The sequence below is a fragment of the Poecilia mexicana genome, unplaced genomic scaffold (genome assembly GCF_051168715.1).
Source record: "Poecilia mexicana isolate PSO_F unplaced genomic scaffold, ASM5116871v1 scaffold_13, whole genome shotgun sequence".
Lineage (NCBI taxonomy): Eukaryota > Metazoa > Chordata > Actinopteri > Cyprinodontiformes > Poeciliidae > Poecilia > Poecilia mexicana.
Window position 1 is genome coordinate 32572100 of NW_028263382.1, and position 12287 is coordinate 32584386.

The window sequence follows — 12287 nt, forward strand, 5'->3', positions numbered from 1 at the left end:
TCATTAAATCCCATCACTTCCCCTTTGACTCCAGACTGTCATTTTTCCCTGGATTCCTGTTTTTGTTTTTCTCTGGCTCCATGTTATTTTTGTAAGTTTTATTCTTCATTTTTTATTAAACATTTTTCATCTACTTGCTGTCTCTGTCTTTCTATGTTTGAGTCCAACGCTCCTGCAGCGCCACTCCTCCCACACGACTCCCCCACTCAGCTCCTTTAGACTAGCCAACAGCAATTAGCAGCTGGTGGAACCGAGCATCTGCTGAGCTCATTATAGGAGCTACTTCTCAGTGAAAAGCTGGTCAAAACGTTGTTAATAGAGTAGAGTTAATGAAGGAGCCATGTTGTTATGACTTCCTGAAAACAGAGTTTCAGAAAAAGCAAGAGTTTTTAAAGAGACAGAAGCCCAAATTCAAGGTGTTAATTTGCAAAGACAAATTTCTTCATAAGTCATGTTAGATACATATGTTAAATATGACATTTTTATAACAAATGAAGGCAACATAGTAACTCAATAGGGTTATATACTGTGTCTGGAAAATACATAATCTTTAAATAAAGTTCATATGTGGAAATTGTACATCTTTTGACTGCATTACCTGAATCCAAAAGGCTGCACATATTTAAAATTATTTCTATAAAGTGCCACAACATAGATGTATGTGTCTGTATGTGTCCATATATCAGTCTGGTCTGAACTGTTTTCATTATGTTTGGGCCAGCAATGAATTTCAATTAGACCAAATGAAATATCTTGGTTTATTTGAGTCTTTAAAAACCACAACCTCCATGTTCTCCATTGCTCAGTGTCGCTGCTAACGACATCAGAGCATCGACCACAGCTTCTGCACTCTCAAGCCCCACCCATGTTTCCACTTTCCTGCCCATATTCACACCCACTGTAGCAAAGAACATACTCTAATGGAGACACTCCCAACTTGACCAGAACCAAACCAGACTTTAACCGGTCAGAGTGAGAATCGACAACGGAGAAGCAGCAAAACGGTTTGTGAAGTGGAACGTAAAAGATACATCAGCCAACATGTGGCAAAATGTTCAGGAGGGCACGAATACTTTTTGTGATTTACGTCATGATGAAACAAAACCTCTAGAAAACTGAGCTGCTCCCATCTGCTTCCTGTGTTTTTATTAGATTGGGTTCATCATTATAAAGTTAGGGCGTGGATCCTGAGGACTCTCCATTGCTTGTGTTGCTTTATTTTTACTTTTCCTCTCTCCTTTATATTCTGCTTCTCTTCAACCCAGTTTTGGACTTTGCTTTCCTCTAACGATCACAGTCCTTCTGGCTTCTTCGCCGTTGAGAGACCTTGAGGAGTCCCGAAAGGCGCCGCCAGGCTCCGTCTGCAAACGGCCTGCTTTGGGAAGGTCCTGCTCCAAATGAAAGCACAGCTGACATCCTGTCCAGAACGGACTTGCACAGAGCAATTATCTTGTTTTTCTTGTCAAATCTGGAGTGTTGGGCATGCATTCTCTTGCCTCCATCCCCTGTGGAGATGACCCGTTTGAGCTCAATAATACTCCCTGCCCCCTTCAAGCATTTCACATTCCCATTTCATCTCTGCAGCTTTGTGGTTTCTACCCACGTCGCTCACGGTCAACTACATGGATTCTAGTCCCTACATGAAATTATGCTAATTGAAAAAGCAAAGTGAACTGATAACGATTCAGTTCACCAACCTTATTCTGGGTCTACCTTTGCATTCCCTCTGATCCCCTCGTGCAATTTCAGGTAATTAGATTCTTACTCAACCAATTGTGGCAATAATTGTGGCTCTACAAAGGCCCAGACTGTGTCTTAAATGCACTCAGGCTTATGATCTGCCTGTCAACCCATCAAGTAGTGTTAGACCTGCAGGCTCCAGGTCAGTATAGAGGCACTTAGCGTGACCTTGAGCTCCAGGCAGCACTGATTGTGTTCAGAAGAGCTGAAGGACAAAATCAGATTCAGGAACCTTGCATCGATCTCTCCAGGTTTTGTCTTCTCACATATCTTTCCTACGGCTGGTTTTAGAAAAGGAAGCAGGTAGACCATCTCTGTCTGTCTCTCATCCTGACACAGCCTGACATTGAATACTTACGGCATCTCCCAAATCTATTCATTCTGCTCCTTCACATTTTTATTGCATTATTATGACAACATTCAGTGTGTTGTGTTGATACTGTATTTGTAAGGAACATAATACATGGTTTCAGATTTTTTTTTAAAGAAACAAATGATATCTTGATGGTATGAGTTTGTTTTCAGGACCTCATCGAATACTTAGAACTACCTTATGTTGCAGTTGGAAGTGTTTTAGTAGAAAGTTTATACTAGATTAACTCTGCTGGAGATTTTAGGATTTAGGATTTTACCTGTTCTTTGCAATTAGCCTAAAATCAGTGGGATTGGATGAACATTGATTTGTCACAGATTATCATTTGGCTTTAGCTCTGTACTTTGACTGGGCCCTTGGAACATGAACATGCTTTGATCTAAAGAACTTCCTTGTCTTTTTGTCTTTCTGGAAGCTGAACCAGTCTGAACCAACCAACCTTAAATCTGTATATTCAGGCAAGGGCTGGGCAATAAAACAATATCAACATCTATCGTGATAGGCACATGATCAGTATCAATGGAAAATGGGTCAAAAGAATGTTAATAATTTCACTGAACTCTGGCATTCTGGGGGATGTAAGCAGAGGACAGTTTTTAACCGCTCAACCTCTCATGACCAGCGAAGCTAGCTACTTGGTTGCATCAACTCACTCACTCACTCTTTGGTTACCTAGCAACAACTGCCCTGCTGGAGAAGAAATGGGGACAGGCGCCCGACAAGCTCATCAAACTTGCTAATGTCCATTTGGATTGTGGGAAATGAAGGAATTTGTCACAAGAAATGTATGCAGTGGGTACACTCGACTATGAAACCTCAACCGTCTGTGATTCACAGAATACACACAGTGTGCCTGAGTATGTTGGAGCAGTTTTAGGTTTTACCACTGTGCCTCATAGCTGCTTAAAAATAAAAAAGATTGGACAGGAGCGAAAGAAGAAAATGAGTACAACCGTTTAAGAGGAAATTGTGAATAAAAGAGGAAAGGTCACATCACCAGTTTGGCAGTATTTTGGATATTTAGAAGAAAAACCAAAGCACTAATTATTGATATTGAGAATGCTTACATTGACACATTTCTCAGCCAAATTGCCCTGCTCTAATTCAGGCTGAGGTTCAGCGTTAGTTTTCCTCCACAAATAACATTTTGCAAGTGGGTCAAAATGTTTGCTCAAGTCTGACCAGAATATCTTCTTTCACATTGACTGTGTCCCCTCCATGGCTTCTAAAAAACTATAAACAGGACTTCTAATGGCTTTCATTTCACTTTTCTGTCATAGCCAGATTTATAGGGTGAGTTGAGTATCAGTTGTCCAGTCTTCAATGTCCCACATGAGCTGTAGATCTCTACACCCTGTTCAGTTGATCATTTTTATGCCACTTCACAACTTCACATTTCCATGAGTTGACACACTACATCCATGTAGCGTGTCAGTGTAATGTGACAAAATCTGATAAACATAAAAGTTGAGTGTGTGTACATCTGCTGTACAGCTCTGCCTTAAGTTTCAGATCTTCAGAGGAAGCTCCATCTCTCCACAGGGTTATAAATTCATATAACAGCCACATTTGCTTTGTCAGTTGCTACAGGAGACAAAGTGCAGCCTTCCTCTGCTCCAGTTTTTATGACTCTCCTCTCATTCTCTTCGCTGTCTTTTCTCTCTGTTTCACCTGCAGATCCCCCCCCCACCACCGCGGCTCCCAGCACCACCGCCTCCCCCATCCGCTACGCGTCCGGAACCGGAACAGACGTGGACCGTCGCCGAGCCCTGTTCACCTCCCCCACCCTGGCCTCGGTCCATGACAGCAGCCTGGGCACCATAATCGGCGGGGCAGTGGGCGGCATTCTCTTCCTGGTCCTCCTGCTGATCCTCGGGGGCGCTTGTTTTATGCGCCAGCGCAGGACCTTCAGAGGGGACTACTACACCAAGCAGTACCTGGGACCCTCCGACATGCAGAAGGAGTCTCAGCTAGACGTCCTACAGCCACACGAGCTGCAGGAGGTTTACGGGGACAAGACGAGCAAGGGCAGCCAGGAGCTGAAGCCCAAACTGGGCGGGGACATCATTTACCCCGACTACACTCAGGAGCGCAAGGACAGGGACGACTGGAACGACAGGGGGGACTGCCCCAGGGTCACCAAGGAGGGGAACTATTACCCAGACCACTACAACAACCAAAACATGCACCCCTGCGGGCCTCCCGTGCACAGCCCCATTGTTAACAACGGCTCCCCCTACCTTCCGGAGGACTGCTATGAAAACGGTACAGACAGTGACTACGTGTCGCACATGGACGGATCTGTGATTTCACGCAGGGAGTGGTATGTTTGAGGACAACTAGGGACAAAACGGCGAACATCCAAATGAGATTAAGTGAACAAGTGACAGACTTCAAAGGATGCATCATTTTATTTTAGAAGCAGAAATGAAACTTCTAAGCTTTCATATTGAGCTTCTTGAATTGTTTTGCTCTGCCTTGATTGTAACCACTTAACCTTAAGGATGTTTTCTGGGGATTGTACTTCCAAGTTTGTAGCGATGAGCTGCAACGAAGCTGGAACGCCTCAAAAGATATGACCTGTTTTTGCTTTGGCCTACAGTGACGTGTCGAACCAATGTGAACGAGGTTTTGTTGCCCTCTGGTTTGTGTTTGCAGCTGTTTTGTACACGGTCGGCTGTTCCGCGCCCTCTTTGTCCAAGTATTTATTCCGCAGACCGAACGGGCTTTTCTCTCCTGAAGCCTCACAACTTCTGCCGCGTTTAGAAAAACTATCTCATGAGATCGTTGTGCATTTTCACACACAAGTGAAGAGTTTATTATGGCTGAAACCAGTATTTAAAGCAAATTATATTGCATGCTTTCTAAAAAACAAAGGTATCATTAAGTGAAAGGGAAGTTTACAAGATGAAAAGGGAGACTTGCTGGGGCGTCGTACAAAGGGTGAAGCAAAGCAATGGATCTCAGTATGTAGCAGTGTAGGCATGGGCCGGTATGAGAATCTCAGGGTTTCCTAACTGGAGGGGGAAAAAATGGCACAACATCATGCTATTTATTCAGAAAAGTAAATTATATGATTGCTTTCATTTAAAAACAAAAAGCAACAATTTTTGTCATTTTGTGGTGAAAAGATATCGTAAAGCTGCTCTATGTATCTTTTCTATAAAAATTTATTTTTTATTTTTTTACATATTTATTCAAACTGTTACTTTTCGTGACAGTATAACATGAGACAGATAATCTTTGAAAAATTCTGGCTCCTCCCAGTCGTCCTACTGCCCAAGCAAAGCAGCATTTACACAAGGATGATTCACTGCGCCAAGACCCTCCTCCTGGCTCCGATTGGCTGAGTGGGAGCGGTGTGTTTCTGCAGATGGCTGTAAGACCACAAGGAGGATGTGGAGGAACTTGATTTTTTCATAGACTATCTGTCTCATATTATACTGTTAGAACACAGTAGCAGTTTTGACAAATGTAAAAAAACATATTTTTTATGAAAGTGACATACTCCAGTTTTAATACAAGAGGTGGGGCACTCAGTTTTCTTTAAGTGAGAGAAAAGCATTAGAAAGTTGTTGTTTTTTTCAGCTTGCTGACTGGTGGGACTTAGCAACAAGTGCAGGAGGGGCAACGCTATGCTCTCTTTCTTTCTTGGGCATCGTTTTGAAAAGGCTTTAAACAATAGGTTTTTTGTGTCATTTTAAAGTGTTTTTAGAACCCTGTTCCACCCTGATCGTGGTACCAGCTCATGCCTAACACACACCCTGACTGAACAATGTTTGGGATCATAACTCAGTCATCAGCCGTTCACCATGTCACCTACACACCTCAAGATCAAGACACTGTGGAAAACACCTTTATTCTGTCAGCTGCTCCCAAAACTTTAACACCCACAGTTGTCATAACAGCAATTTTTTTTTTTTTTTTTGGTAGTGCTTTTGTTTTTTCTAGTTCAAAAGAAGTGTGCAAAGGACATAGTCTCAGGTTGCTCTTTGAAGCAGTTTATTAAAAATAAGTTCTGTCACCAGAATCTGACTTTAAGTCTGAGTCAGACGGCTGCAGGACTCAGTCAAAGCATCTCAGCCTGTGGAGACGTGCAGCACGTCACTGGCAGCTCCTCCTCGTCCTCCAGCTGTTTCCTATCGTTGTCGCTTCATCGAAAAACTCAAACGGATAAGCTGATGAAAAAGCAATGATTGCAAGAGTCGACTGTGCCTGACTACGGAGAATAATCAATTTTGTTTCAACCTTAACTCTGCCTGAACACTTATCAGCTTGGGCTTTGCTTGGGCTTTTTTTGTTGTTGTTGTTGTTGGGAGTTTTTTCTACCTTGGAAATCACAAGCACATATCTGCCAGAAGTTCTTGTTATTTTGACTAAGTACAGATGTGTAGCCATGTCAAGGAGACAAAAGAGTTTTGATCTGGTTCTAAGAGTGGAGCAGGGGAAGACAAATCTGTTAGTTATTGTCTATTTTTTCTTCGGTATCCATACTTTAGAAGTGCTTTATTTGCTGAAAGTGTCAGTGAACTCATTCTGACTATTGTCTGGTTTCGATCATTTGCTCTCAGTATTTTCAGCTGCCCCAAAATTTTCAACGGACTCTCCTGTCAGGTGAACACTGACATGGTTTAAAGTCTAGTGTAATCTACAGATTGTGTTTTTAAAACTTCCACATGCCAAGAAGATTTAGTTCACATAATAGTTTTCAAAATACTTCCTTGTTCCTCAATCATTAGTTATCTATGTTTGGGATCAGTAGGGGTGTAACATGTGAGAGAGCTACAATAATATTATACTAGGGATGCACCATAAATCGGAACTAACAACGGTAATCAGCCATAACAATATTAATACTGGATGTCGATATGGGCCCAAATTGTTATACTTGTGCATCCCTTTAAAGACAGTTTACTAAAGAATTTCAAAATAAAAATAAAACAGTCATAGACTTTTCTTTGGCATCTTGAATTAGTGCCTTTAACGGCAGTCTGTGATCCTATTCAAAAGAATGTAAATCCTTACATTTAGGCTGAGACTTCCAGAAAACATTTCCAAATTCAACATTTTCTATAACAGAGGTTAAAAACTCCAAAGAACCAATCAGAGCACCTGTTGTGTTTTCTCTTTAGCCGTCCTCCTATCACTTTAAAATGATTTCCTGGTTCTTATAACTCTGTTCTGCCGCTGTCTTCACTTTTAAACACCTCGCTGATGCTGAAAATAGCTTCCTAGCTTTTCCTCACCCACTAACAACTTCCACACTAAAGAGTGTTGTCAACACAAAATGATAGCATCTAAGCTCACCCATCGAAAAACTGTTTTTCTTTTGAAAGTCGGCTGACACATTCAAGCAGAAAACTATCTCATTCTGGGAACCAGCAAATCTTTCTGTGCAAACTGATGAAATGAAGCTTGATTATATGTAAGGATCTGGTAATAAGATGTCAGATCTGAATCCAAAACACTAAAGCCAAATCCAAACTATTACACAGCGGTGGCTATTATAGAAACACCATTAATCTCAAGTTGTGTAAAACTGAGGTTTGATAGTAACTGAAACCAAATTGACTGATATGGCTATTGACATAAGATCATGCAGTCATAAAAAAGTGCAGCTGTTATTAAACTTCTCAGTAAGTTTCAGAACCGCCCCTGTTTCCCTGCTGAGGCCTGATACCAGGCTACGCTGCTGTCTTTTACGTTTTCCCTCCTAAATATTTTCTGATTTCTGTCCCTAAGACCAATTGGACATTAAAGTTATTTTATTTATTTTTATTTTTTTTACAACTGCAGATCAAAGGAATCTGTTATAAATACCAGATGCGAGCGGTACGGCTGCCATCATCTGACATTATGTGGGCTGCGTAAACCACCAGCCGTTTGACTGCTGCTGCTCCTCACTCTGCCGTCGAGGTTCAGGATCTCCAACTTGCAACAAAAAGAGAGGCAGAAGTGCCAAACGGATCCCAGTGTTTTTAGCTTTTTTTGAAAATAGGATTATTGAGATGTGAGAAGCTGACATCACTGCAGAGCATATTTTAATGTTGGGGTTTGGCTCCTCTTGAGGATGTGTAGCGGCCATGGAAACAAGAAACTTAATCTGTGAGTAAAAAAAAGAGAAATCTGAACCGTGGAGGTCAGGGATGGATGTGTAACGGCTCCCTGTGGAAGAGATACATGTTTCTTTCTTTCCCCACAAGCAGCATTTCTTGTGAAACTAAGTTGAAACAAGAGCTGACATCATCAGCGATCTCATCTTTTCCTGCTTGGTTTGTCCCAACACTTTTCCACTCAAAGCTTTAGCTCTGTTTCCTCAGGATTGATACAGAGATCAGAGTGGCCTTTGCTAAGTTTCACCGCAACCAAAAAGAAAGGAAAATCTTTCTTTTGCCAAACAAGTGTTTCTCAAGTGTTGGTATCAGACAAACATGGCAAGATCAAAACACAGCTATCCAAAACAATCTGGTTCTTTCTGTCAATGACATTTCATCCTTTGTTAAGTCACAAATTGCCTGCCAGAGCTGCAGAATTGTGAAATCACTTTAATAGAACTTGTTTGACAACATGAACTAGTCTAAAATTGAATGAACATCTACTAGTTAGAAACAATTTCACTGAGATCTATCAGCCCTGAAAAACCTACAGTCATGTCTAAGGCTTTGGGACTCCAGCTAACTGTGCTATCACATATGGAGGTGACATGGAACAGTGGTGACCCTTCTAGAATAACTTTAAAGCTATCCAGGCCTCAGCTAACTCACTTAATGTAAGAGTTCATGATTTCATCATAACAATCAAACTGAGTAAAAATGGCTTTCACAAGAGAGCTGAAAAGAACACTAAACCCTCTCACTTTAGAAGAATATTGTCACCTTCCTAAAATAAAGGTCTGTCATTTTTTGACAAAAGTTTTGTTTTTGTTTTGTTTTTGTTTGTTTTTTTGCCTAAATCATCTTTTGACAAAATGAGGCAGTGATTTGACTTAGGCCATTATTTTAGGAAGGTGACAAAATGATAAAACCAAAGACTTTTAGAAGGATATTCTGTGAACTGGCTAAATAAAAGTGGAGCTTCGTGGAGGATGTGTATCCTGTTACTTCTGTTGTTAAACTAATAAAATACTTCATAAAAACAACAATAAGCAGCCCTCAGATGTTTGTAGTGTGACGTTCAGGTCCTGCCCTTGCTTCTTCAGGACCTGAATGGCTTGCTGAGTTTGGTTGAACCAGGAACTTAGCACAACAGCTGAAGGAAAATGTTCAGCTGACAGTTAGCGACCCTAATAATTAATTGAACCTTATTCAGGTGAAAAATAAATTGGAAACTGAATACAAAAACCACAAAAGCAAGTTCACCTCTAAATGGCACAACTAAAAAAAGCAACAAATCAAGTGAAGTTTTTGGAATGCCCTGATCAAATTCTAGTCTTTAATTCAATTGAGATGTTGTGATATTAACTTAATTCTCCCACAGTCTTATGAGATCCATCAAACCCTGCAAGTTATTTTTACCCTGTGCGCGGTTTGGCGGGGAAGCACTGATCCTGGATGCGCTTTTACAGGATTTTACTCATGTGTGGTTTCAGGAACTGACGATCTGACCGGACAACCCTCCCCAACTCCTCACTGTCCGACCGTGGCACACTCCTCCTGAGCATGGCGCTAAGACTGCAGGAGGGACGATTAAGTTGCCCATTTGTGCTCTAACACCGTATGAGGTGGCCAAGTTAAAAACAAATCTGCAAAGAAGAGCGGACCAAAATTACTCTAGAGGCGACGTGAAAGACTTAATGCTGGTTCCTGCCAACAGTTGTTGAAGCCAAAAGCAGCAAACCAGCTCTTAAGTTTAATGGGCAATTCCAATTTCTGGTTTAATAAATAAAATTCCTTGAAATTAACTTTTTTTATTATTATTATTGAGCTTATCTTAGTCAGATATAAAAATGTTTGATTAAGACTTTTAATTTGACCAAACAAAGCTAAAACCAGAAGGCATACATCATAATGGATTCAGGTCGAGGCCTCTGTTTTTGTCAGGGGGGGGTTGAAAGATTTCCGGCGCACGTCTCCACCCCTGGTTTTCTCATGGCACGGCTCCGGGTCGAAGGGTTTAGATGTCTCAGAATAAACTGCTTTAATCTCGGCTCTTACTTGCGCCGTCGCCACACATCTGCCACTGCGGCCCCACATGGAAGGAGCTGTCCTCACCTCAAAACCTTCAGCTTTTTAATCAGCTTTTATACCCGCCAGCCTTGGTTTGGGTTTTAAAGCAACACTGATTTAATGGATGATTTTTATTTTAAATTATGTTCTTGCTTTACCTTTTTTGTGTTTTTCGGTTTCTTGCTCACCAGCTGGTTGCGTGTGCAGCTATTTGCTGCCAGTTCCATCACTAATGTTTATATTACATGTACATATTATGTCTAGTATTAGCGTGGGATTAGTTGTTCTCTGTCGTTCTGGGTTTGTTCTGGACTCCCCTACTGAATAGCTGGTGCCTTAAATGGGCTGAGCAATGCACAGAAACTTTAAAAGCTGACAGATACTGAAAGCATTAATGTAAAGATTATTATTATTATTCAAAAAAGGGCAGATGTGCCTTTTTTAATACGTATACCAACTTTCATATTTAAGATTTGCTGTTGCCAAGGCAGCAGAGTTGACAAAAGGTTTATTATCATGCCTTACAGAGTTTAAAAAGGACACATGTAACAAGTTGGTTACTGGGAAAATTGTAATAAAGCAATGTTTCACTGGGAATTTTGGCGAGCCAGGTTCATAGAAAATATTATTTTCCTGTAAATATGCTGGCTTTTTTATTATTATTATTATTATTGAAGAAAAACCTTATTTTTTTTGTATGAGGTCGGTAATTTTCACAGACTATTAGTTATCTTACAAGCTTTCAGCGGGCTCCTGTCTCACAATAAGGCAGAGACCCGGTTTTCACTGCATTTTGTATCGGTTTGCAAGAGTTGGTGACCAATTATTTTGTATGGTGTTCTTTGAATGATTGAGGTCTCACAGGAATCAGAGATGAGCGGGTGGTAGATTTTATCTTCTGTTCTTTCGTTTGCAATAAAAATGTCATCGTTTCACTTTGTGTCCTGGAGTCCTGCTTTCAGAGAACATGTTTTGAATCTCTTTTTTAATTTGCTGTTATCAGTGTCTAAGGAGTGGCTCAGAGCTTAGCGTAGAGTTTAGATTTAGATGCAATAACCCTTCAGGTAAGTGTTTGACTTTGAGGTTTATGAGGTGAATCTTTTTCCTTTGTTATGCAGTCAATCAAAAAAAACAATACATTTTAATTGCTCGTCTATAGACGTCTTTCCAGTACTTTTTAAGAACCTTTTTTTAAAACACTCATTCACCAATTACCCTACTCATGTTAATTGCTTTTCTAAATGTGCTTCAGTAATGAGTATTTACATATTACAAACTATTTGAGGACTGAGTCATCTGAGATGGAGTGTTTGTGTTCTCCAGTTTTTCTCATCTTTGCAGTTTGACCTTGGAGTGTGTTTGCTGGGATGTCGACTCCTGGGAAGATTGGCAGCTGTCCTACGTTTTTTTTCCCCCCGGCATAATTCTCTCTCCTTCACTGTAAAACGGTGACCTTCAGTCATCATGGGTTTGAAGATGGCCTTGTAACCCATCCGAGGTTGATGGGCTGCATCACTGAACTCCTTCTTGGCATCTTTTCTACTTCACATCCTGACAACACACACCTGTGTGTTCCAGGTCAAAACCCCTGCTTTCATAGAAATGGCAGTTAACACAACATCAAGTCAAGTTTATTAGTGCAGCACATTTCATCAACAAAGCCTTTCAAAGCGCTTTGTAACCAATTCTGAAACAGGTAATAAACATATTCTGTCAAATTCCATCATTAAGATTAATCATCATCAAACACATTGATCAACGTTCCAGTTATTAATCAAAGGCAACTCTAAGCAGGTGGGTCTCCAGCCTTGACTTTAAGGCTTTATATCTGGTTCTGACTCTGGGAATTCAGAGCAGAACCAGAACCAGAAGACCTGAGAGGTCTGGACAGCAACAGCAGATCTTAAATTTTGTGCTAAACTGTTCAGTGATTTATAAACTAACAGTATTTTAAAGTCTGTTCTCTGAGCTACAGTAAGGACTTTAAAACTGGGGAGATGTGCTCTTTC

General features: G+C 40.8%; 1 protein-coding gene across 1 annotated transcript in view; it reads left to right on the forward strand.

Moving 5' to 3' along the window:
- The window catches only part of nectin3a (nectin cell adhesion molecule 3a), a 62290-nt gene extending 51077 nt beyond the window's left edge, over positions 1-11213 (forward strand). The window contains exon 6 of the mRNA XM_088012086.1: positions 3791-11213. Within this exon, the coding sequence (XP_087868212.1) occupies positions 3791-4446 (656 nt within the window). The 3' untranslated portion in view covers positions 4447-11213. The remainder of the gene's footprint in view (positions 1-3790) is intronic.
- Positions 11214-12287: the final 1074 nt, after the last annotated feature.